This window comes from Maudiozyma barnettii (assembly GCF_903064755.1).
Source record: "Maudiozyma barnettii strain CLIB 1767 genome assembly, contig: KABA2_09, whole genome shotgun sequence".
Taxonomy (NCBI): domain Eukaryota; kingdom Fungi; phylum Ascomycota; class Saccharomycetes; order Saccharomycetales; family Saccharomycetaceae; genus Maudiozyma; species Maudiozyma barnettii.
The window spans coordinates 177,664-203,492 of NW_024545246.1; the positions used below are offsets into that span (position 1 = coordinate 177,664).

A 25,829-nucleotide genomic window follows, 5' to 3' on the forward strand; every position below is an offset into this window, starting at 1 on the left:
ATGTAGATCATCTACTTCCTAGAGTAAATTTCCAACCCATTTCGTTTGTTGTTTCGATGCCGGAGGGTTTCTTTTTTTCACATAATGAAAATTTGTTGAGAAAGACAGATCTGGTCTGATCTGTCTCTGTTACATTGCGGAAAAACAGTACTCTGCTGCTGACATCTGAAAATGGGCAACCGTAGCACCTCGATTAAGATGTGATGATCAATTCGATGAGTTCACTTGGGTGCTAGTTGCCATTCTAGGAGTTAAGTTCTTGCCTATTTCGCCAAAGATTTAAATTCAAATTTTATTTTATTATTATCTACTGGTCTGGCGAAGATTAGATCTCAATCTTAAATTGTAATGTCCTGAGCTTCTTTCATCTCCTAAAGGAGTGATATCACCTTCGTCGAAATTATTTACATGACTAGTGTCAGCATTTCTCAATCTTCTGGTTATATCATTATTTTCATCTGTAGCGTCCTTTGTAACTTTGCTGCGCAACCTGTTATGCATGTCATCGATTGGTGGTTCAACAATATTTACTTTTCTTAGGTTTCTCACTCTAGTTGACATTTGTGGTGATTTATTTTGTAATGGATGAGTGGGAGTGGTTGATTCCAGATCAGATGCAATAGGTGATGATGCAGGCGAAAATGAAGATTCTTTGTTTTCATCTTCGATATCGCTGTTATTATTAGCATTATCATAATCAGATCCATCAGAATCGTCTTTTGGATTCTCATTGCTGACATAGTCTTCATCCTTCGAAACATCATCTTGAACAATTTTTTCCTCTTCTTCAGACTCGTCATCATCATCACTCGGTTGATCCAATATAACTTGAAGATCCTTTCTGGATTCATCAATGATATTGACCAGCTCATCAAGATCATCTTCTTTGTATAGTGCTTTCAAATGATTTACCTCAATTTTCTTAGGTGGTGCGGTGTATACTTCTTTATTCTCTGTCTTCTTCTTCTGATTTTTTTCTATGCTTAAATGATCAGTTAAGTGAGCATTTTTTGATGATCCCATTTTAGGTGCTATATCCATTGTAGGAATTGCAATATTATATGGTAAATAGTCCTTATGAGGATCGAGATTCAGTTTTTTAAATTTGGCTAAAATTTCAGGATCCTGTTTATCCTCAGGTAATAAATTTTGATTGAAAAGAACAGTCAGCGGTTGACTAGAATATGTTTTATGATGTTTTAAACGAGTATGATTAACAATGCCTTGTGCAGAAGTGAAATTGGCTCTTTGACAAAAACTACAAGTGATAATTACCAATATACCATCATATCTTCTAAATATTGGTTCATTTGCATCAGTTTGACCAATAATACCACTATTATTCGATAAGCATGATGTTGAATATACTCTTCTATGGTGAGTATTCATTTGGTTAGGGGTAAATTTATGGATTTCGAATCCATTTGATTTAGTAGTCTTTTTACCGCTCTTCAGGATACTTTTCGTTGAATCCTGTGAATTTGTTATGGATGGTGTAGTGGTATTTGCAAGTTTTTGACGCTTGGTTGATCTTTCATTCAATATAGAATCATCTTCTGGTTCAAATAATTCAGTATCCAAAAGATTTCCATGACTTTTACTTCTTGTTTGATAATGATGTTTAGGTATATGTATGGAACCACCCATATTGAGTTGTAAAGATCCTGAAGGAAATACATGATCTTGCCATTTTTCTTGAAGACTTCTTGCGCGTAGCATTTTTTTATTTATTTCAATTTGTTCTTGTTTATATTTATCTATTTTCGAATATAATGTATTATCATTATGCAATTGTTTTATCAATTCGATTTGGGCATCAATTCTATTAATCTCATTTCTAATATTGTCTTTCTCCTTTCGTGAAAGGAGACACTGTAAATTTACGATATCCAATAATTCACTCTTTACAGAACTATATTTCATTCGTTCTATCTCTTCACTATCTTTATTTATAGCTGAGTGTGTCTGATCTTCCATTAGATCTATAGGAATATAATTTGTTCGAAAACAATCGACCGTTAGGTTTTCATGATCATCAGTAGATGAAAGTGTAACTAAATCATGAGGAGATTTCGGTGTTGCCACTTGGTAGTTCCGGGAGGTGGATTTGTTACTATGGCTATTGTTGCTATTGTTGCTTTCACAAGATGTCATCTGTTGTTGAACGGTATCTGTTATTAACCTATTGTTATTGTCTGTATTATTGTTGTTGTTGTTTTTAATAGTAGACGATGTCATAAGTTTGAAACAAAAAAAAATAATGTAAATGATTAATAATAAATAGTAGATATGTTAGTCTTGTTGTTATTTTTTGAGAATGTGTTAATTGTAAAATGAGTGAAGCTACTCTGTATTTCGTTTGTTTTGTTCTTATATGTTACAGAATAAACATACACACTTCATTTGTCCCTTCACTAAAATCACAAAGAGAACGAAAAGAGATAATATATCTTTAGTGGTTTCTACTAGTTTTAGTCTTATTTGTTTTGCAAACAAATAGTACACAAAAAAAGATAAATGTTGCGAAATATATGGACTTGCTTTTATTAGTATTAATGAATTATGATCCTAACATGCAAAGTGGCAAAAACAAAACTATATATATTTATTTACTTATTTTGCTGATTCTATTTTCAATATAAAGAATGGAAAAGTGAATATGTATAGATTTGTATGTATGTTTTTGTTTTGTTTGTGGGTGGGTACCCTTTCCTCTGGAGAATAGAGAAGTTTAATCAGAGAGAGCAAGAAGTTTTTCGTTTTGTCTTCGCCACTGCCCGAAATTTGTGTGTGTCTCTCTCTGTTTCTTTGTTATTGTTTGGGCTTATTTAATTATGACAACAGAGAACAGTGAGCAGTGAAGTAAAACACAAACGAAAAAATTGTAGCTACAGATGAAAGAGTTGCCAGAGGGAGTTTGGTGGAACAACTTGCTTGACGAAATAGAGTAGTAGCAATAGTGCTCGTGGCAGTGGTGATGAAACCAAGCACATGCAGCAGAGATGAACGTATACCGTATTTTAGTTCTATCTTTATTCCCTGAATTCATGTATGGATAGTCGTTATTGTAAACAAAAATTAAAATGAATAGTTATTTGAAGTATCGCGAAGAGGAGAGGGGCAAAGAAGTTTTCCCATACCTGTTCAAATATTGTATTGTTTTTTGAAACAAAAGAAGACATGATTTGGTATAAAGGTGATTTTTTGTAGATTAACTTTTCAAAGTAGAATATGCAAGTAAAGGTTAATGACCTATTGTTGTTTGCCTCTATTTGCTTTGATATAAAATACCTTTTCCCTTAGTTACAACATTTTATTCAGAAGATTAGTCAAAGAAAAATGAAAGAAATCATCTGAGTACGTTTACTTCGTTTTGGTTTCACTCATCACTATTATGGTATGTTGCATTACCACCACTAGACATATAAACTATTGAATCACTGCTCTCAAGGCAACGGTCAGTTCTTGGAGATTTAGTTGGTGCAACGTCTGCATTCAAAATTTGATGTTTGTTGGCCTTGGATGAATGAGCATTGTTTCGTTTATTAACTCCATTATTATCTTGTGATGGTTTATGAGATTGATATAATGAAGATCTTTGATATTCAACTGGCGTCATTGATAACGGGGAGCCCTTAATACCATTGACGTTCCAGTTCTTAAATGGTTCAGGAGCCTGATACAAAGTGTAACGTTGCTTTATTAATGATGTTGAATTTTTATATTTATCGGTGTATAGTTTATTTTGTTTTGACGTACTATTGTTTGGAATTGGTGTAGAAGTGGAGTTTGGAGGTTGATCAAAATCTTCAAATTTTAAGGAACGATCTCTATGACTCTTGCCATTAATAATAGGGGTTATCTTGATAATCGTACCCTTATTAGATGATAAGCTTTCAGGTTTACTGAGGTTAAGTATCTGATCCATTTGATTTTCAATGTTACTTTCACAGGAAATAATATCTGTGTCAGTGTTAGGACATAACGTATCCTTAAATGGTTCATTCGTACGATCAAAGAATTGAAGTCGTTCACCTTTGATCATCGGTCTATACTCTATCTCTGGAGAATAATTACGAAACGGCAAACGTAATTTGTTTTTACTGGTTATTGATGAATTTATCGTATTGCCTGATTTGATCTGTAGTGGTTTCGTAATGTTGTTGTTTCTAAACCTCTTCCTGGGATTCATAATGTATAATATCTTGTTATAAATCAGATGAAATCAAGATATCTCACATACACACATACGTATATACATATATATCTGGTGTCACGAAGTATGTGATTGTCTACATTCTTTTTATTACCTGGGCGGCAAAGTTTGTTAAATATGTCGTCCTTTAAATATGACGTCCTTTAAATTTCCCTCTTTCTTTCTTGGTGGGTTTTTGTCCAAGTGAATTCAAATAACAGAATTGAACACGACAGAAGATTACCAAGTTTCATAGAGGGGAATAGAATAGAGTGACAGAGCCATATACATAGTTGTTGGAGTACCTTGAGCATTGGTACACCATGAAGATGACGTGCCATAGTAAAATAATTCGTTTGTTACGTATAGATACCTTCTATACCATCCATATCATCTACATAATTGTGTTGCATTGCTGTGTTTTGTTAAGCGCGCGTAGTAACAGCAAGAGTAGCCAGGAAGAAATAGACAGAGACAGAGCGAAAATGTTCAGTCAGTAGAAACACACATAGATTTGAATAAATTTTCATATTTGCAATGCAACTAACTAAAGATAGAGAAAAATTGCAATTCTTCCTATTAAGAAAGGTTGTTGGTTTTATTTCGATATTGCAACTCCATAACCCAAATAATCTGTAGTGGTAACTTTAATATTGTTTTGTGTTTTTTTAGCATTGAATTATATCAGCATTAGGTTATATATAGAGAGAGAGACAGAGAATCATCCTATCATTTTGCATCATGCCAATTACTATAAGAAGAGCAACAATTGGTGATATCATTTGTATGCAAAATGCAAATCTGCATAACCTACCTGAGAACTACATGATGAAATATTATATGTATCATATCCTTTCATGGCCTGAACTGTCGTTTGTGGCTACTACCACTGATATTACTGTTGACGAAGATACTTGCTCAACAGATGGAGCAAGTGCTGCAGATGAAGAAGAATATATGACATTGGATGACAATTTAGGAAACTCAATCAAATTGGACCCTACCTATGTGAAACCAGGCGAGAAACTGATAGGTTACGTCCTAGCTAAGATGAATGACGATCCAGATCAATCTGAAGAACCAGCAAATGGTCATATTACTTCTTTGAGTGTAATGAGAACTTTCAGAAGAATGGGTCTAGCCGAAAAGCTGATGAGACAAGCGTTGTTTGCCATGAGAGAAGTCAACCAAGCTACTTATGTATCACTACATGTCAGACAATCTAATAGAGCTGCATTGCATTTGTACAGAGATACTTTACAGTTTGAAGTATTAAGCATCGAAAAGAGTTATTATCAGGATGGTGAGGACGCATATGCTATGAAAAAAGTATTAGACTTAAATGAATTGAAGATTTCTAATTTTACACATGGTCCAAAGGATGAACCTGTTGAAGATGATTTGAAAAGTGATTTGTTAGAGGATATCATTAGAGAGGGACTAGATAATATAACTGTATGAATCAATAAACAATGACGAACTGTCCATTGCTAACTACTATTTAATAATTATTATTATCTTTTTTTTTCCATTCATAATATCATTATCGCATCATTCATGTATATCTGTATACGTATTTATTTTATAATTATAAAGCATACGAAAAGACATAACAAAAGGTACTTATCCCAAATACGTTCAAGATATTTTACATAAAGATAACTTACTGCATACAATACAAGATTATTGTTTAATAATAGTTCTTTCTAATAAAATTTAAATCAGCCAAAAGTAAAAATTAGGTAGCTTGAGTTTTTCCACATCAACACCGAACTAACGGCATCTCGAGCCAAATGCACTCACAATCATCATAAAATAATAAGGAAAGAACTTCCTGGTTTCTTTTGAAATGAAACTACCAAAGGAAAACTAAAAGAAGTATTTTATAAAACTTATCTCCTCTTCATCAAACAGTCGAAATGCTCTCTCTTTATATACTTTTAAATTTTTCTCATTTTTGCAGCCTGAAAAATGAATTTTTTGGAAATTGTTGGCGCTCCACACATTTTCAGCAGCTGTAAAATGTTCTCACTGAATACGAAGTGACCATGTTCTATCATTAGGGTTATTCATGATTATATAACGAAATACATAAATTTGAATTTAAAACGGTTTCTATCATTCATCAGTGGGTTTCTTGTATACGACTTTGTCGACTTTCACCTCACCGTCTATGAACATATATATGTACAATGTACAAGTAGACCCTTGTATATCTAAAAGACAGAAACTTGGAACATTCGACCCCGATATTTCAACCTCCGATATGCTTATATCTTCTTCATTGAGAGATTCTTCTTCCAAGGTTGCATTCTTATCTTCTTGTTCTTGTTCTTCATCCTTTGTATCAGGTTTATTGTTTTCTAGTTGTTCACTGCCGTCTTCTGATTGGGTAATATCATCACTCTCTGTCGCACTATCTTTTTTATTAGTTTCTATGTCAGTAATATTGTTTGAAATTGAATCGTTTAATATAGGCCAATCTGCACTGAATGCACCTGTACAACTTCCTGGATTGACAAAAAATTTCTCTTCTAAAGTATATGCTTCAACATTATGTGTACCGCCCCATAACATTATATCAACATCTAATTGACGTGCAAGGGCCAATAACGATAATGGATCACTCTTTGGCACAACAGTATAGCCATTACAACACCCTATTCTAAAGTCACCTTCTTTTATCACAGCTACAAGAGGTATATTTTTCTCCTCATAGTTACCTGACCCCCCATTTGATTCATGAGTATCAATAATAATTGAGGATTTATCAAATTCCCCACGAACTATTGAAATATTTGGAGAGACAGTTTGGAGGAAATTTAGGAACTCCGGTGATTGTGTACTATTACCTAATAGTGCCACATGAGATATCTTATCTGGTATACTTAGCAGTTTTTTAAATTTTGAAGGTATGTCCTGTATCATATTGGATTCAATTTAAATATTGCAAATTGAATTTTAGAGTTTGTTAGTAAAATCTCTTAAAAAATAGAAAATGTCAATGCATTTCTCCTGTTTAACTTTCTTACATACTATTGCCCGACTTGGAATATGAGCGTCACTTATAGCGAGGACCAACATATCTACAAACTCTGACAGATATAATTAAACGATTTATGTTGGATTCTGATTCCTATCACAGTAATTCCCATCGACTACAACTTTGTATCCCTTTATATGTATGAATAAGATGTTTGTTAGCCACTCACTTTCCCCTTTGAAAGGTTATTGATGTTCTGTTTTCCTTTTTCCCTAAGCCGAGATGATATAAGTTTATAACAATGGAATATATTAAAGGCGAATGAGTAGACATCTTGACGAGAATACGTACAAGAAGATAAATTCGTCAGTCTAGATATATATATATAAATATTAAGAATATTTTATATCTACACGGATGTCCATATATTTATATATAGGAATTGATGGATTACTGATTGGAATATATAGTATTTTTCTCGAAGATCCTATATATACTTCTTGCCGCCCATATATGAGATCAATGGTTGAGGAATTCCAATCTTATCAGTTTCCTTAATGTAGTTATTTTCGACAAGTGCTAATAGAACTCTAGGAACTGCCATGGCAGTACCATTAATACTATGTACATATTCCAAATTGCCATTTGAATTTTTGAATCTGGTATTCAATCTTCTACTTTGATAATCCGTACAGTTCGATGTACTACTAACCTCTCCGAACGACCCTCTACCTGGCATCCATGCCTCAATATCATATTTGTTATATGCTGGGTTACCTAAATCATTTGATGGCATGTTGATTACTTTTGCATATAAGCCTAAGTTTGTAAACAATTCTATTTGGAAATTTTTTAGAGATTCTAATACTTCGTTACTAAACTTGGGTTCAGACCAACAAAATAATTCAACTTTACTAAACTCATGGACTCGGTAGAGCCCCTTTGTATCTTTACCTCTTGCTCCAGCTTCGGCTCTATAGCATCTACTTAGACCAACAACCTTCTTGATTCCTGATTCACCCAAACTCATAATTTTATTATAGCCAAGTGCGGCTAATGTGATTTCAGCGGTAGCAACTAAACCAGTATCTTGTCCCTCAATAGCATATATTTGCTTTTCGCCATTCATGTCTCTTGGTCTAAAGCCACAAGCATCGATTATACCAAGACGTGATAAACTTGGTGGGATGATAAAATTGAAACCATGTTTTCTAGCAGTATCAACGGCATAATTGATTAAGGCTAATTCCAGTTGAGCTCCTTCATTTAAAAGGTAATAAGAAGAGGTACCTGTCGTCGTGGAGGCACTTTGTAGATCGATCATATTTTTCCTTTTCATGATTTCTACATGGGCTCTTTCAGGGTCTGCTTGTGGTTCTGTTTCTGGTTTATTTATCCAGTGAACAACTTCTGGGCTACCGTTTAAAGGAGCCGTAGAATTCAATAAGTTAGGGAGACTTGACAAAACATCATCCATAGAATTCGAAACTTTAGTGAGTGTTTCAGTCTTTTCCTGATATTGTTCTTTTAAACTTTTGATACTCGGCAGTAATTCATTCAACTTATCTTTATTCTCTTTAATCTGAGATTCCAGATTTTTCCTCACTTGTTGAATTTCGTTGATATCCTTATTCAAACCCTTGATTTGCAATGATTGAGCCGGTAGATTTTTCAAATCATTTAGTAATTTTTGTTCATTGACTAATTCTCTACTCTTAATAGAATGTTCATATTTTGATAAATTTTCAAGTATCCCCTTAATATCGAATTTAGGTTTACCAATCAAATGGGCTTTATTAGATCCCGTTGTAATCAATCGTCTAAATAATACTTGTTTCATCGTTAAAGATGGTCGAGTGGTTATACGATTTATATATCATAGTTTGCGTTACACATTATTTAGTTGTTGTTAGTAATTAAATAGTTGACTATGGAAAAAAATAAATACCGTTACAATCGCTTGTAATGGCAAAATATTACAAATTGACTAGAAATGTTGGTACATGCAACCATTGTTAAATGGTTGCATGATAAAGTAAAAAGATACTAATTTATATTTATTAGAAATAATAAACACTATTATATAAAATATTAGGACAGATAAAAACCATTATAGATGTTCATGCAAAAGTTAAAGAAACGCAAATTAGAATCTTAACTTAGAGAAAAACCATTGGTTCTTACCAGCTTGGTGTCTTTCTTCGAAAGCCTTCTTGATGACCTTCTTAGCTTCCTCACGTTGGGTTGGTTGTTCGAAAGTTTCAGTAGAGACAACAGACTTGAAGGATTCAACGTCTAGAGTGTATCTAGTTGGTAGCAAGTGGTTGTAGTTGATGGCCTTGATGAATGGCTTGATCTTGGTTCTCTTGGCAACCTTCTTAGCACCGTGCTTCTTGGTGACCTTTAGTGGGTATCTTTCGACACCAGCAACTAGAGCATGACCATATGGGTGAGATTTGGAACCTTCATCGTGAGGCTTGACGATGACGACCTTCTTACCGGCGTAACGACCACGGACAACGACAGCTGTAATAAAAAAGAGATATGGGTGAATTTGTTATGATCGAACAGAAGGGAATTTGTAAGATCATAATAAACCATATTAAAATTTGTTAGTAAAAAAGAAAATGAATGTAATTGCGCAAATTAGGAAGTTTTTTCTGGAAAGAAAGATGTTTTAGCAATAAGATAGAGCGTTGTTATATCGTTTGGTGGTAGTTATACTATTCGAATTGAAAATGTCATGATTAAAAGAAGTATGAGATTACTCCATACTTCTTACATATGTCATAACAATATTGCATTAATTATTTGAGTTCTGCATAACATCTCTGATTTCTTCAATATATCGTAAAGGTGTAGTTCATGTAATCGTGCTCATTCAATCTTGTTATCTTCATTTATTGCTATAACGTATGAAGATATTATATATTCAAATTTATTATAATCCTGCTATCTCATTCTTCAAACATGTGTTTTATATTGATATATTTCTCTACATTAATGATCCCAATGGTATCTAATATCTCTAATTATTTCATTATTTCAAAAAAACATTCCCAAATATTCCATCTAACCTAAATTGTTTCATTTAGTAAAAACAAGGTTTATACGTACCAACTTTACCAGCTTTTAGGAACTTAGCCATTTTTATTAACTTGGTGATGTGTATCTATTGGTATTTAAGTGAAGTATCTGTTAAAAATACAAATTAAGATATATATAGGCTTGATAAATAAAAATAATAGTAATAATTAATAGTGTATCCCAATAATGAAATTTCTTAACTATGAGGTAATCCAGTTAATCTGAACACATTTTGTTACATTTTTTTTCCCATTAAGTTTTTTCCAGTCTACCAGATGGGGGAGGGTAGGTATATCGTAACATTTGGTAGAGGATTCATTACGCAGACAAGTGTTGAGAGAGAGAGGAATAATCGGTCACTAAGCAGAATGAATAATGGCCCTAACGAAGAGGCAGAGACAGAGAGCAAATGCTGGAAGTTTCAGGCATAAACAGCAGAAGAATACTCGCCACCCCTCTAGAAAGAGTTCGGCCATGCAAAGGGAAAGTTCATTGTGAGCCTAAACGTTTTCGCACCCCACCAGCCTAAACAAACAAATTATACCTGCCATACCCACCTAGAATAGGGCGAAATGGCATCTTCCACAAGATTTTCCCTCATGGTAATTGCCAAATATTCTCGCGAGTTATCTCTCAATTATCTAAAAAAATTAAACAATTAACCGTTTTTTGGACGGATGGGTGTACTGATGTAGCAGAGATGTACGGGTGTTGATGTCGTCACAGTGCTCTTCAATCAACCAATCATATTAGACCGAAAGAGAGAAAAGACGATCGGCCGTGCAAAATGCCATATCATCCCGCGCCGTTCAAATCGCAAAGCCCAACGCCCTCTCTACAGCTATTTTTGCAGCACTGTTGTACGCCCCCGCAAAAGACGTTCATGATTTGAAACTTGCATACATAATAATATTGAAAGTCGCTGTCATATCAATTCTTCACATAGTGCGAAGAGAGATGCAGTGTGATTGGTGAGTGGGGGAGGAGATAAATCATTAAAATAAATGGCGCATTATAATTAATCCATTAAATTTACAATCATCTATATGCATGTGTGTGTCAGCTGAAATAAGGTGGGAGAGAGAATAAGATTAATATTCTCTCTTTTTAAAAAAGGCTTAATAAGATCAAGACAGTATTGTAGTAGTATTATACGTTATCAGGAATCGATCAGTATCTAGTTAATAAAAGGTGTGAACTCTAGCAATCTTGTTACCGTATAAGCCAATACAAAGCCTATTGTCACTCAAAGAGTAAAATTCTTGACAAAATATATTAAGAAGTACACAATACACAAGAGACGAGATTGTCTTGTGTGTTTTCCTAGTATTTCAAGAATGTATTTCTTATATTATATAGAGCATGTATCATTTGGTTCTTAAAACGGCTACAAAAATTTGTAGTTATACTTGTGTGATTCTTCTATTATTTGAGAATATCTGGTTACAATTCAATTAATATAATTTACATATGTTACAACGATTCAACCAATAAGCATCCAGTATACCTCATCGTAAAAACGAAACGAGTCTTCAACTATACAAATTACAATATTATATGATATACATCTGCATATCTAGTAAAAGTAATCTTGTACCTCAATAGTCCCATACGTGTATAGTCTAACAGTCTAACCTGTACAACGTATCTTTCAGCTCTACATTAGCATATAAAGATATATAAGGGAGTTGTGCTAACTGTTCTTTGCATACACTCTTACTGTTCAGTTATAACCAGTTACTACCACTAGAGAATACACCGAGCTATGTCAATCTATCTATATATGCAATATACAATATGCAATATACAATATACAATATGTAATATACTTAACGCGGGAGATTGTTGAGAGAGTAGTCAGACAGCAAACAAGGAGAGCACCGAGGCTTCTTCACAGAGACTTCACACGGGAAGCTCGTTTCGCTCATTCAAATAACAAAAAAAGGGAAATTTTCCAAAAGAACAAAACCAGAAAAAGAGGAGAGAGAGAGAGGAATTATATGCATTTACTGCAAACTAAAGTGAGAGAACCCCAAACAAAATATAATACCACATTTTTGTAAGCCAAAATATATATATATATATACAAATTTATAAAGAAATTTAAAAAACAAAGGACGATAAGATTATTACTATTATTATTTTATAAGCATGCTTTCTTGTTCTTTCGTTATCATTCTCTCTTTTGTATGTTACTTCTTGTAGGATTACTTTAATTACAAATATATAAAAGGATATATATATGCTTATATTTATATGATCAACACATTCGGTTATTGTGCTATTGTTTTGTTTTGTTTTATTTGAGATTAATTTGGTTAGTGAAGAATATATATATATATAATATATTGAAAGAGATATTGCAATAATCATTTGGTTGACAGTTTTGAAGAAAAGTTATTTCAATCGTTTAACAAAATAGAAACAAACAAACTGGATTAAATTTGAACAGATTTGATTATTTATACAAAGAATGTCAGAACCTTCAAAGGAAAAAAATGGAAAGATTGAAATCGCCATTATTGGTGCCGGTATTATAGGTTGTTGTACCGCTTATTATCTAACAAGACATCCTAAATTTTCTCCAGAGAAATATCATATTACTATTTATGAAAGTAATGAAGTTGCATGTGCTGCTTCAGGGAAAGCTGGTGGGTTATTAGCGAACTGGGCATTTCCTTCACAATTAGGTGCTTTAAGTTTTGATATGCATAAAGAATTGGCTGAAAAATATGATGGTGGGAAAAATTGGGATTATAGAGTCTTAGATACTATATCCCTGGAAGCAGATATCAGAGATGATGTTATTACTAAAAAATTATCGATGATATCATCTAATGAAAAGGAGAAAGAAATAAATGAGAATTCAGAACATATGAATCCAAATACAAAGAAACATTTAAAGGATATGTTAGGTGGATATTCTAATGCAAGTTTAAATTCTTTAACCAGTGCAGAAACAAATAATTCAGATATGTTAAGTTCGATAAGAGATAAATTGAAAATTTCAGATACTCAAAGTGATGATACATTTGATGATAGTGATAATGAAAATGATGATGAACAAGATACTGAAAGTAAAAATCCGTTACCTGAAAAATTAGATTGGATTCAAAGAGACCTTGTGGATGATTGGTCTACAATTGGTGATATTAAATCAACTGCACAGATGCATCCTTCTAAATTTACTAAATTCATGTTAAAAAAAGCTATGGAAGTTGGTGTAGTGGATTTAATATATGCAAAAGTAACTGGATTAACATTCGATGAAGATACTAAGAAAATGGTTGGTTTATCATTTTTACCAGATAAAATTAAAAATAAGAAGAGTCCGAAGGATATTTTATCGTCATGTAAAGTTGAAGAAACAAATGAAGATGGCGAATTACAAACATATGATATTGATAATATTATTGTAGCAATGGGACCATGGACCTCTAAATTATTAGCAGATTGTCCAATTTCTGGTCTAAGAGCACATTCGATTACTGTAATGCCAGAAGATATGTCAAAAATTTCAGCTTTTGCAATGTTTACAGAATTAAAAGTAGCAGATTCGGAATATTTTTCACCTGAAATATATGCAAGAAGAGATGAAATTTATGTTTGTGGTGAAGGAGATACATTATTAGATTTACCTGATCCAACAAAGGATTCTCCAATTGATGAAGGGAAATGTGAAGAATTATTTAAATTTGCAGGGAAGTTATCTAATAGTATTGCTAAAGGTCATACTTTATTAAAACAGGCTTGTTATTTACCTGTATTGAACGTTCCAACCAGTTCGGGTCCTTTGCTTGGTCAAACTAATGTTGATAATCTATATTTGGCAAGTGGACATTCCTGTTGGGGTATTAATAATTCGGTCATTAGTGGTAAAATCATGTCTGAAGTGATACTTGATGGTGTTGCAGCCAGTGCACCAATCGATAAATTAGAACCAAAGATTTTCTTTGATGCTAGTCAATTGTCTTCACCATAGATCAGTTTATTTTACCTACCACTACATCTTCTTCCCAACGCCATCGCCATATACATATATATATATATATATCAATACCTACTACTACTACTTTATGTATGCAACAGAGATACCAATTCGAAATTAGAAACAATGCAGCTGTGTAAATTTAAAGAGCAAGAGATGAACTTTCAGTAAGTGTATTTAATTAATGTCTGAGTGAGATCACCAGTCACGACAACGCCGGAAGTAGGGCGTTTGGGTCTTCCTTATGTTTAAATAATTAATGAAATAATTTGTCAGCGAATTAAATTGAGGCAGCGCGTTCGCACGGAGTTCCCAGAAAGGGTGTCTTTTATAATTCCACCGGACGAACAAATAATATACAAAATACAAAAAAAGGAAATAGCTCTGTTAAGGGATGGATGGGATGCACACATTGTTGAGACGTGCATCATTAGGAATAAACAGCAGGGACCCACTCGCATATATATATATATATAACTTGATGTAACTTAAATAGTTTTAAACATTTCTTGTTTGTTTGTTTTCTTTATATTATTCTATAAGTAATTCGTTTGGTTCTTTTTTTTTTCAGTAGCTGCTGGTAGATAAACAAAATTAACAATTCAACAAGATAAAGATGTTATCAAGATCTACAACTGCTACTTTTAGAAGACTTCCGCTTGCCATTAAGACTACTCAAGTAGGATCATTGTCTCAAACTGCTTTCGTTAGAAACAAAGTCACATTACCTGATTTAGACTGGGATTTTGGTGCCCTTGAGCCTCATATCAGTGGCCAAATCAATGAATTACATTATTCCAAGCATCATCAAACGTATGTGAATGGATTCAATACCGCAGTTGAGCAATTACAGGATCTCAGTGCGCAATTAGCCAAGGAGCCAACTCCAGCTATATCTAGGCAAATCTTACAAGTGGAACAGAACTTGAAGTTTCATGGTGGTGGGTATACTAATCATTGTATCTTCTGGAAGAATTTAGTTCCGGAAAAGGATGGTGGTAGTCAATTGCCAAAGGAATCAGCTTTGGCTAAAGCAATTCAAGAGCAATATGGATCTTTGGATCCATTGATTGCTAGTACCAATGCAGCCTTAGCTGGTGTTCAAGGTTCTGGATGGGCATGGATTGTTAAGAATTTGGACAATGGCGGGAAATTGGAAGTTGTCTCGACAATGAACCAAGATACCGTTACAGGTAAGAAGATCCCATTAGTTGCCATTGATGCTTGGGAACATGCGTACTACTTACAATATCAAAACAAGAAAGTTGATTACTTCAAGGCTATTTGGAATGTTATCAACTGGAAAGAGGCTGCTAGAAGATATGAATCTGAAGGTATTTAAATCAATTTAAGATAAAAGTGGGGTATATAGTTTATATGTATAAGATACCTTTTTTCGCCTTTAAACGTTTGTTAAGATGTTCTACTGAGAAAATGTGTCATTATCTATTTATGTGTCATTGCTAAGTAGGAGTATATGTATTGCTATACCGATATAAATAAGCATGCGTCTCACGTGACCTGTCGTCCTTTTCCACTGAGTGTCCTCGTATAGAATTACAATACGCGCGTGAAACAGAGGCGTATTAAATACTGCTATGAGTGTCTAATTTAACCGAAAACACCGTTAATTAGTGGAATATCGTCATCCACGAACCACACAAATATATATAAGCCTGTAATGGGCAGTTCCCCACGCCCACGTATTGTCCTCGTCGTATAATAAAATATATAGTGTTTTATTGAATGTGTTTTCTCTACTGAGAGAGCGGAAGCCGACTGCTCCTTTTCAGCGTTTACAGGGCGACTGTGTCTGCCGGTCGTCTGTGTGCCCGCGTCGTTTAACGGGTAGCTGGAAATAAGGGAATTTACTCGCTCTGTCGCCCACAGGCTGTCTTCCACGCAAGAAATTATAGCTGAGCTATGCTATGCCTGGTTTCGTAAACGAGACAGACAGCACTCGTTCTCACTACAAAACTTATTTTAACGAAGCCAGAAATCGGAAGGTTCGCTGGTCATCGCATCGTTTAAGAGATGGAAAACTTTTGTGAATTTCTTCTGTGTGTCTCGTATAGAATGTGTGTGTCCCGTCTATTCTCCGAGTCACGCTGTGCTGGGATTGTATGCAAAAATACGCTGTGATTAATATCGGTCATCTCTCTCTTTGCTTGTTTTAACGTTAATTGGCAGTAATAACCGTCAATTAGCGTGAATGGGAAGGTATTAGTTACGTTCATTCCAAGGAATACAGACATACAAACACATTCAATATTACTTAATATTGAGTAATAAGCATCTTCATCATGATCATCACCTTTGATCGGAATACAGATAAAGACTATTCAATGATCGATAACCAGAAACTGTCTGTGTCTCGTTCAAACAAGGCAAAGCAATGTAAACTTCCACTAAATAAACTTGCTTCCTTCTTTCTTGTTCCTTTAGTGATATATACTACTTCTACTACTACTACTTACTTGTTTTTCGGAATACTCAAATGAGTAAGCCATCATAGGCGATTCATTTTGTCGGTCGAATATTCTACCGTTCCTTTATCGTATGGTTTCTATCTCTTATTATTTATTTTATTCATTTTTTTTTTGTTCTCTACCTAGTACTTTCTGCCTTTTTTCTATAATTAAAAAAAATAATTATATATAAAGTAAATCTTTTATTTTATTTTATTCAATTCGTTTTGTCAAGTATCCTTTCCTCTAAACTTTTTATTCTTACTTTTACTTTCAATTACTAAAGATACTATACATACATATATTCAATTAATATGTCTGATACTACACAATCCACTTCTTTAGTGGCTCAGGTATTTAATTATGCTGGTATTGCATTGTCTTATTTCAATGATTTACCATTAGCTCAAAGAGTTTCAATCATTGTTTTGGCTCCATTCATTTATCATATTACATGGCAATTACTATATTCTTTAAGAAAAGATCATACTCCTTTGGTCTTCTCTTGGATTCCTTGGGTAGGTAGTGCAATTCCTTATGGTACTCAACCTTATGTGTTTTTCGAAAAATGTAATAAACAATACGGTGACATTTTCTCATTTTTATTATTAGGTAGAATTATGACCGTTTATTTAGGTCCAAAAGGTCATGAATTTATCTTTAACGCAAAATTAGCTGAAGTATCAGCTGAGGCCGCTTATTCTCATTTAACTACTCCTGTTTTCGGTAAAGGTGTCATTTATGATGTCCCAAACAATAAATTAATGGATCAAAAGAAATTCGTTAAAGGTGCTTTGACTAAAGAAGCTTTTAAAACTTATGTTCCTTTATTCGTTGAAGAAATCGTTAAATATTTAAAGACTTCTCCAAACTTTAAGGTTAATGAACATGATTCTGGTAAGATTAACGTTATGGTGACTCAACCTGAAATGACTATTTTCACTGCTTCAAGAACTTTATTAGGTAAAGAATTAAGAGATAAATTGGATACTGATTTCGCTTATTTATTCACCGATTTAGATAGAGGTTTCACCCCATTAAACTTTGTTTTCCCAAATATTCCTTCTGCTACTAATAAGAAAAGAGATCATGCTCAAAAAACTATCGCTAACACTTATTTATCTATTATTAAAAAGAGACGTGCTGCTAATGATATTCAAGATAGAGATTTGATTGATGAATTGATGAAAAACTCTACTTATAAAGATGGTACTAAAATGACTGATAACGAAATCTCAAACTTATTGATTGGTGTCCTAATGGGTGGTCAACACACTTCTGCTGCTACTTCTGCTTGGACTTTACTACATTTGGCTGAAAGACAGGACGTTCAAGATGAATTATATCAAGAACAAGTTAAAGTATTGGATAACTTCAACAGAGAATTGTCTTATGAAGCTATTGAAGAAATGTCTCTATTGAATCAAACTCTAAAGGAAGTCCTAAGATTACATCATCCATTACATTCTTTATTCAGAAAGGTCATTAAGGATATGCAAGTTCCAAACACTCAATACGTCGTTCCAAAGGATAATTTCGTCCTTGTCTCCCCAGGTTACACTCATTTACAAGAAAATTACTTCCCTGATCCACATTCTTTGAACATTCATCGTTGGGATAATGACTCTCAATCTTCTTACTCCGTTGGTGAAGAAATTGATTACGGTTTCGGTTCTATCTCTAAGGGTGTCTCTTCTCCATACTTACCTTTCGGTGGTGGTAGACACAGATGTATCGGTGAACACTACGCTTACTGTCAATTACTAACCATCTTCGCTGTCTTCATTAGACACTTCAAGTTCAGATACGAAACCCCAGATGGTACTGTTCCAATCTCTGACTTCACCAGTATGGTCACTTTACCAACTGGTCCAGCTTACATTATTTGGGAAAAAAGAGTTCCAGGTGAACAATTATAAAAAGAGTGTTGTACACTTTTCCCATGAAATACTAATTTAAAAATTTAATAAAAATAGAAACATACATTATTTTTTAGATTCAATCAGGTAGTCTATGGAAGAAGACAGCTTTAAAAATTATATTTTTTTTGCCTTTTATTGTCTAGCATAGTGACATAATTTTTTTAGCTACTTTCTTTGCCTTATTTATTTGTTTATTTATTTATTTATATTTTTCACTTATTATTATATTTTATATTTATCCTACATATAGACTAGACGTTGATATACTGATACATATTTATTTTAAAAATTATATTTATTTGTCATACTTAAGAAAAAAAGTATTTTTTTTAAAAATACGTGTGCAGTTTATTATAATGAATATTGAATTTATGAATTAGGTTTTAATAGTTATATTTAATGCTAATGTTACATTGTCATTTAGTGACGAGTTTGTTTGTGTGTGTTTTTTGCTTTTTATAGACCAGACCCAAAGAAATCATTATAAAATTTTAAATATTCTTTAGTCTCCTCCAATTGAGTTTGATTAATCGTCTCCGGAACGAATTGTTCGGCTAACATTTTATTAATGGGAATCTTATCATTGGTCTCGTTGGGTAGCTCGTCTTCGTATGTGTCAACAAAATATGACTGTTGCTCAGAATCTAAAGGAATCACTTCCCTTTTATTATGACTAATATTACTATTGTCCTGATGAGGTTCTGAAGGTATCACAGTTAATGGATATGCATATGACGTCAGTAAGGTTGGTCCAGCATTCAATCCTTGATCCTCAACGATTTGCTTCGGACTAATCTCAACACTGAGATTATCTGTTTGATAGCCGTTGTTCACGTCGTCTTTGTTGTTATATGGTAGTTGTTCATCAGTATGCATTGTATGACTGAAATTGGTATTGTGCTCGTTAGAATTAATATTAGGATATTCTAAACTATGACTCTCTTTGTAATTAAATGAAGAAGTATCTGCAAATGTCTGTGGAGTATTGATGGGAGTTTCGATATGAGGAGTTCCAGCAGTGGATGAAATGACAGATGATTGCTGTGTCAAATCTACCGGCGTACTACTAGATTCAGATGGTTTTACCTTCGGTATTCTTTTTTTATATTTCCTCTTTGGTCGCTTATAACCTTTGAAATTATCTGAATTAAGGATCAATTTGTCATCTCCAAATTTCGAAAGAACATCATTTCTATTAGTATTTTTTGCAACGATGACCATTGCTTCAAGTGCTTCTTTATTCAATAAAACGTTCGGTTCGACAACACTTTCCATCGTGGATATATAACGAGCATGCCCTGTCGAGGTTTTAATCATCTTCAATCTATTTGTTATCTTTTGTTTAGAATCGTGAGAAGGTAATTGTTCCAAATATTCTTTTGGGAGACCTTTACATTGGCCATTCTCAATATGTTCTTTGATCCAAATATTGGAACTTAAAAAATATTCATTACAAGCATTACAATGGCCTCCATACTTGTTTCTATCTGCGGGTTTGACACCATCTGGGTACGTGAAATGACGTGCTTTCATATGTGTCTTATAAGTATCTCTTCTACTAAATCCACCTGTAGCATGACATCGGTCTTCTTTGTTTAAATTATTATTAAAAAATGGACAGTGGTAGGCTTTCTCTAGAGCGTGTTTCTTAATATGACGTGTTAAATAACCTCTCATCTTAAATCTTGCATCGCAATAATGGCAAATATATTCACCATCTCTATCATTTTCTAAATTTGAATCTCTTTCCGGTGAACTTGTTAATGATTGGTTAAGACTTGAATGGCCTCTTACCTTTGGATTTGTTCTATTTATTTGAATGTCATTTGGTGAACTGTTATTACTATCAGGTGTAATTGGTAATATATTTCTATTTAGACCTGGATGGTTTGGTGAATCAGATTTACCATAATTCCTTTGGAATGAACTAAATGCAGATGAATTATCCTTAGACAAAGTTTCTATATTATTTAAAATCGATGATGTAAAATTTTGATGTGTAGTATCATGAATTTTTGTATGATGATCTTCTAAAATTGAAGGTGAATGTGACATCTTGATCGCTGCATCTGCAGTAGACGATGATGTATTTTTATTGAAAAGAGATCCTATAATTGTTTGGTTATGTGTGACGTTCTGATCAAACTTTCTTTGATTTAAAATATTATCAATACTATTCGTCCTCCCACCTGGACTATCTGTATTAACCATCGGTGTTTTAGACATATTAATAATTGAAAATATAATTAATAAAAATTAAAATGTAGTAAGGTCTTAAAATTATGATTTATTAAACATCTAAATGTCGGTAAGGGGGGAAATCGTTATTCTAACTATATGAATTAACTGTTTTTATTATTTTATTGTTGTTTTTATTCAAAAAAAAGTTTTAATATGTTTTTATTTCTTGGGAAATTAGTAATCAGTGATGTTATTATTATTGTTGTTGTTTTCGAAAAGATAATAATGTAATATAATTAATGCAAACAGTCGCACCACTGTTAAATAAATTGATAGATATAGGTACGTATGATATATGCTCCTGGTCTCGTAGAGTATGTAGTCCAGTGACGCCAGTTTTAGCCCTTCTATCTAGTTGGAAAAAAAATCAGAGCATCATCTCGAAGAAGGCACACTGTTTGTCATCCATCCTCATCAGCTCTTTAATTTCTTGCTTTTTCGCTTCATGTTGACATTTTTTTTCAGTAAAATTCATGAATTTTTCACTTTCCACTTCGGCAAACAACGCAAAAAAAACTTTCAGTCACTTCACACGGCTGACACAAAAAGATAGAGTCAGAAACGTTCCTATACCTCTGGGCATCCTATTCCATGATGTGATCATCAATCATTGTTCGAGAGTTTTGGGGTAGTCTCCCGTCTTGAAGTGCGACAGCTTGCTAATATGTAGTTGTTAATTACTTGTTGTTTAGCCCTATATCACCGATCGACCGTAATGAGTGGTTTCCGGTTGGTCCATCTGATGTATGAGACAACGTCATGGATAATGTATCCATTTCGAATTCTTGTAAAGTGAAGTCTGTAACCGCGGAATAAGGTTCTATTGATGCCCTTGTTGACTCAGATTTGTCAACGCTTCTGGTTGACTCCACGGATGAAAGTTTTATGTACTCATTTTCTTGTTTTTGTCTGTATCTGAAATGATTGTAGTAGACAACATCTAATAGAACAATAGTCATACCAATCCAGTTATATACGCCGCTGATTCTCTCATGTAAAAAGATCATACCAGTTAAGATAGTTAGTACTTCTTTGACAATACCCGCAATAGATAATGTCAACACTTTTGTTAATTGTAAAATACCGAATTCACAGAAAGTAAGAACAAAGACATCAATACCTGGAAGAATCATTAAAAATATTCCTCTACTTATAGAACCAAAATTTGTTTCTTTATTGCTGTTGAATTCAACTTTAAAGAGGTTGGATTTAAAAATACCAGGCAATGGTCTCTCGATGATTAATGACGTTATAATAAGTGTTGCACCCATAATTGGTGCCAATTGATGAATTGTATAAATTGGATGTGGTTTTTCATCACTTTTCTCAACAGGATATTCATCATTTTGGTTGGTATTATTATTACTATTATTATTATTTTCTTCATCTCTAATTGGTACAGTCAACGAGACGGTCTTCTTTAATATTAGTTGAGTGTAAACCCATCTTAAACCAGAAAGACAACTACTTGCTAAGACTAATAGACTACCAAATATGATGAGAGCCTGAGTTTGATCATTATCACTACTACCATCGTTAGGTCTATAAACCATCATAACGACTCCAAAGAACATTACCAAAACAATTACACCTAATTTCCAATGGAATTTTTCTAACTTAAATATACAACTGAATAATAAGACAAATGCAATGCTTGATGATTTAATAATAGTATATACCGTCAACGGTACAAATTTAAATGATGCATTACTAAACCCAATATCACCTGCGGTCGCTACAGCAGTTGGAATGATATATTTCATGTAGAATTTCCAGTCATTATTATGATTTTGAACCACTGGAGATTTTCTATGTTGTGCGGATGCAGGATTCAATTTCTCATGAATCACAATGTATAATGCTGAAAGTACCCATAGGGTTGTTTGATGGAATGCTGTCAGGAGAACTGGGTATTCAACTCCAAGTCCATTTATTGGATCGAACATCCATTTGTTGTACACCGACAAAGATATAGCACAAACATACCAGCCGACAATGTAAGCTAAGACAGTCGTCCACATATTTCTTCGAGGTCTGTACCTTATATGTATCTTCTTTCTTCAAATATGGCAGTTGATTGGAAACAAAGTTAAAGAATTATCTAGTTATAATAATAGGATTATTGGTCCAATGTATTCGACTAAATGAGGCAACTAATGGAAGAACAAATAGAATGTGCGATGTGTACCTCTCAAAATTGTTCTGCAACCTTCAATGTGTTAAATGAATTCACTTATTTTTAACGCTCTAAATATTGATTATTTATGACAATAATCAGAGATGAGACTGACAGAGATAGGATCCAAACTTCTACTAAAATACCTTGTAAAATAGCCTGATTCCTAATATTTATTTATTTATATTTAAGAATGCATCGCTTTCGTTCTCTTTCAAATTGAAGAATTCCGGCAGAAAAAATTCGCAGAGAGAAAATGCCACACGATAATAAATCGTTTACGTGATAATGTATTTATTTATACCTATCTGGTAAAAGATAAGATGAGGGAGGTTTCTTGAGTTATATCATGTTCTAATACAATATGTATCTATATAAAGTTGTGGTACCATAACAGTTGTTTGAATCACTTTTTAGATGGTTGCAATGGTACAAAGGAATTCATCATCAGATTAATAGTGCTGCTACTGTTGACATTGTTGTTGCTACCCGATTTTTGAAGTTCAGTAAACTCTGGTAATATGTTAGATGGTTTTACAAAGTCTCGTTCTGTTGTAGTTGTTGTAGTGATTGTTTTTGGTGGCTGTGGTGGTGGTGGTGACAAATCTAGGATTTGGAGTTCAGGGGCAGTGTTGGGCATTGCCTGCTCAAAATTCCCGAAATCATCATCTGAATCATCATTTGAACTATCTTCCATATTAGTTTTCTCTACCTCGCTATCGTTTATTGTAGTCACATTATCTGTTACTAAGTCATGGTTCCCCGGATATTCTGCACTATTTGACAAATTTATAATATCAGTTCTCGATGTCTCAGAAGGAAGTATGTCAAGGTTATTAGTATTAGTATTAGTTAGTTGTAGTTCAAGTGCACTATTATCTTGGCTTTGTAGGTATCCAATAGTAGAGTCATTATCTGTTTCACCAATCGGATCGTCCTCAAACAATTCGTTCAGAACATTGTTTGTCGGGTGATGCTCCTCTATATTTGCATTCGTCATGTCTTGCTTATTCGTTGGAGATTCATAAATTACTGGGTTTCCTTTACCCTTAGAAGTATCATCCAATACCTCATCTACAGTTTTCTTATCGTTTTTATTCTTGTTATGTTTCTTCTTCGAATTCTTACTACCCCAAAACCACAATTTACTCTTCGAATGATGACTTTTAGAGGGGCTCTTATTTTCATGTTTCTTGGGTTTAGGTAATTCTTGAGCTACAAATTTCGCAAGTGGGTTTACTTTAAATGTAGATTTTTTAATCGAAACGTTTTCTTTATATTCAGGATGTGAATCAATCGAGGCGGTTTCCTTATCAGTTTTTATTGGATCTGATTCGCCATTATCGTTTAGTATATCCCCCCATGAATATGAAGATTTCTTAAAGGATTTCATTTGTTCAGCAACAACCCCCAATAATCGCTGATTATTCAGCAAATTCTTAGATGGAATTTCCGTTGTCGAACGTGATGGGCTTATCTCAGGTTGTTCATCCTGATAGTGTTGTGCTTTCACCGGTGAGGACGGCCTAGATTTACGTTTACTATCGTGCGACCATGAGAAATAGACAGGTGTATCACTTCTAAGAGCCCGTGTTGTGCTGGAATTGTCCAATACTATATGCTCTTGTCTGTACCATTCTTCACCAAACTGGAGTGTCCTCGATGTTAATTTATTATCCTTAGTAGAAAGATTGATCTCCTGGGCAGGACCGAATAAACAACTCATAAGTTTACGAGTCCCAGAAAGTTCATCTAATAATTGATACAGAGTAGCATCATCTTTAATAATCGTGTTAGATATGTCATCTGATTCAGCCTTGTTTTCCTTTTCAGTGAAAATGTGATCTAGTATGTTATTTATGCCTATGTCATCATTAGTCGTATTCGGTTCATTCAATGTTGCCATCTTAATTCTTTAAAAAAAATAGTTGTTAACAACACAAACACTTTGGTTATGTTCTATAAAATTCAGAACTGCATCTAACTTTATTAGATGAGTATTATTTTCTTTTGGCATAAGCGATTAGTTCAAAGGACTATTATGTTGATAAAATATGTCGATAAAAATCTCTTTGGTTATTGCCGAAAAGTGAAAAGTACTCGCAAGTTAAAATGAGATGAACATTCAAGACAGAAGCCAACCAAACTAAAGCAGTCAACCCAATATAACATCAATCATAATGCATCTACCACAATTTCCAGAAACTAATATTGAAATTATACTATATCAAAATGTTTCAAATGCTAGTGACATACGATCAAGCATAGCTGAACTACCTTATGCTTTCATCGATGCATGCACCATCTGCTCTGTCGAGCAACTTATGTCTGCTATATACAGAGTACTAATCGAATCAAAATACAATAGACTGAGAACTAAGAGTCTCCATTCTGAAGTGTTATTGGCTTTATCTCCTACATCTAATATTGGCGAGGCATTCAAGAGATTTGGGATTAGTGACAAAACCAAAAATCTCATTATGGTCGAGATTAGCCAAAGTGATAGTAATTGTTCTTTAGATAAGACTGTTGTTACTGGAGATATTGTAGACTTTAAGGATGAAAACTTACAAAAAAATAGTGACTTAGATGCTATAAGAAAAATATATAAAATTGACCAATCTGTAAAATTTGAGGATATTTCTGAGTTATCAAGAGCAACTGTAAACGCCATTCAATTGAGAGGTCTTTGAGAGATTCCAGAATAAACACATATTAAGACCATCATATCATTATCAGAAATAATATTTTCTCAATTAGCTACATTAT

The 25,829-nt window shown here is 33.5% G+C and overlaps 13 protein-coding genes across 13 annotated transcripts; 5 read left to right on the forward strand and 8 right to left on the reverse strand.

The window, feature by feature from the left end:
- Positions 1–303: 303 nt before the first annotated feature.
- Positions 304–2,238, reverse strand: AHC1 (Ahc1p; the record flags this gene model as incomplete). Its single annotated transcript, XM_041552222.1, has 1 exon — positions 304–2,238. The coding sequence occupies one exon, from the start codon at positions 2,236–2,238 to the stop codon at positions 304–306; it is 1,935 nt and encodes a 644-aa protein (XP_041408156.1).
- Positions 2,239–3,379: 1,141 nt separating this feature from the next.
- On the reverse strand, positions 3,380–4,192 carry SPO13 (Spo13p; the record flags this gene model as incomplete). The annotated part of the gene is made up of 1 exon (XM_041552223.1): positions 3,380–4,192. One exon carries the CDS (start codon positions 4,190–4,192, stop codon positions 3,380–3,382), a length of 813 nt encoding a protein of 270 aa, XP_041408157.1.
- A 744-nt stretch (positions 4,193–4,936) lies between these two features.
- Positions 4,937–5,656, forward strand: ARD1 (peptide alpha-N-acetyltransferase complex A subunit ARD1; the record flags this gene model as incomplete). Its single annotated transcript, XM_041552224.1, has 1 exon — positions 4,937–5,656. The coding sequence occupies one exon, from the start codon at positions 4,937–4,939 to the stop codon at positions 5,654–5,656; it is 720 nt and encodes a 239-aa protein (XP_041408158.1).
- A 657-nt stretch (positions 5,657–6,313) lies between these two features.
- Positions 6,314–7,279, reverse strand: VPS29 (retromer subunit VPS29; the record flags this gene model as incomplete). Its single annotated transcript, XM_041552225.1, has 2 exons — positions 6,314–7,114; positions 7,232–7,279. 2 exons carry the CDS (start codon positions 7,277–7,279, stop codon positions 6,314–6,316), a joined length of 849 nt encoding a protein of 282 aa, XP_041408159.1.
- Positions 7,280–7,665: 386 nt separating this feature from the next.
- On the reverse strand, positions 7,666–9,018 carry DIA4 (putative serine--tRNA ligase DIA4; the record flags this gene model as incomplete). The annotated part of the gene is made up of 1 exon (XM_041552226.1): positions 7,666–9,018. The coding sequence occupies one exon, from the start codon at positions 9,016–9,018 to the stop codon at positions 7,666–7,668; it is 1,353 nt and encodes a 450-aa protein (XP_041408160.1).
- A 306-nt stretch (positions 9,019–9,324) lies between these two features.
- Positions 9,325–10,326, reverse strand: RPL27A (60S ribosomal protein eL27; the record flags this gene model as incomplete). Its single annotated transcript, XM_041552227.1, has 2 exons — positions 9,325–9,704; positions 10,296–10,326. The coding sequence occupies 2 exons, from the start codon at positions 10,324–10,326 to the stop codon at positions 9,325–9,327; spliced, it is 411 nt and encodes a 136-aa protein (XP_041408161.1).
- Positions 10,327–12,738: 2,412 nt separating this feature from the next.
- TDA3 (Tda3p) lies at positions 12,739–14,247 on the forward strand (the record flags this gene model as incomplete). Its single annotated transcript, XM_041552228.1, has 1 exon — positions 12,739–14,247. The coding sequence occupies one exon, from the start codon at positions 12,739–12,741 to the stop codon at positions 14,245–14,247; it is 1,509 nt and encodes a 502-aa protein (XP_041408162.1).
- Positions 14,248–14,869: 622 nt separating this feature from the next.
- Positions 14,870–15,595, forward strand: SOD2 (superoxide dismutase SOD2; the record flags this gene model as incomplete). The annotated part of the gene is made up of 1 exon (XM_041552229.1): positions 14,870–15,595. The coding sequence occupies one exon, from the start codon at positions 14,870–14,872 to the stop codon at positions 15,593–15,595; it is 726 nt and encodes a 241-aa protein (XP_041408163.1).
- Positions 15,596–17,035: 1,440 nt separating this feature from the next.
- On the forward strand, positions 17,036–18,640 carry ERG11 (sterol 14-demethylase; the record flags this gene model as incomplete). The annotated part of the gene is made up of 1 exon (XM_041552230.1): positions 17,036–18,640. One exon carries the CDS (start codon positions 17,036–17,038, stop codon positions 18,638–18,640), a length of 1,605 nt encoding a protein of 534 aa, XP_041408164.1.
- Positions 18,641–19,099: 459 nt separating this feature from the next.
- On the reverse strand, positions 19,100–20,869 carry STP2 (Stp2p; the record flags this gene model as incomplete). The annotated part of the gene is made up of 1 exon (XM_041552231.1): positions 19,100–20,869. The coding sequence occupies one exon, from the start codon at positions 20,867–20,869 to the stop codon at positions 19,100–19,102; it is 1,770 nt and encodes a 589-aa protein (XP_041408165.1).
- A 692-nt stretch (positions 20,870–21,561) lies between these two features.
- Positions 21,562–22,905, reverse strand: YMD8 (Ymd8p; the record flags this gene model as incomplete). Its single annotated transcript, XM_041552232.1, has 1 exon — positions 21,562–22,905. The coding sequence occupies one exon, from the start codon at positions 22,903–22,905 to the stop codon at positions 21,562–21,564; it is 1,344 nt and encodes a 447-aa protein (XP_041408166.1).
- Positions 22,906–23,466: 561 nt separating this feature from the next.
- On the reverse strand, positions 23,467–24,966 carry LFT1 (Lft1p; the record flags this gene model as incomplete). Its single annotated transcript, XM_041552233.1, has 1 exon — positions 23,467–24,966. The coding sequence occupies one exon, from the start codon at positions 24,964–24,966 to the stop codon at positions 23,467–23,469; it is 1,500 nt and encodes a 499-aa protein (XP_041408167.1).
- Positions 24,967–25,240: 274 nt separating this feature from the next.
- Positions 25,241–25,753, forward strand: CGI121 (Cgi121p; the record flags this gene model as incomplete). The annotated part of the gene is made up of 1 exon (XM_041552234.1): positions 25,241–25,753. One exon carries the CDS (start codon positions 25,241–25,243, stop codon positions 25,751–25,753), a length of 513 nt encoding a protein of 170 aa, XP_041408168.1.
- Between the last annotated feature and the right edge of the window lie 76 nt (positions 25,754–25,829).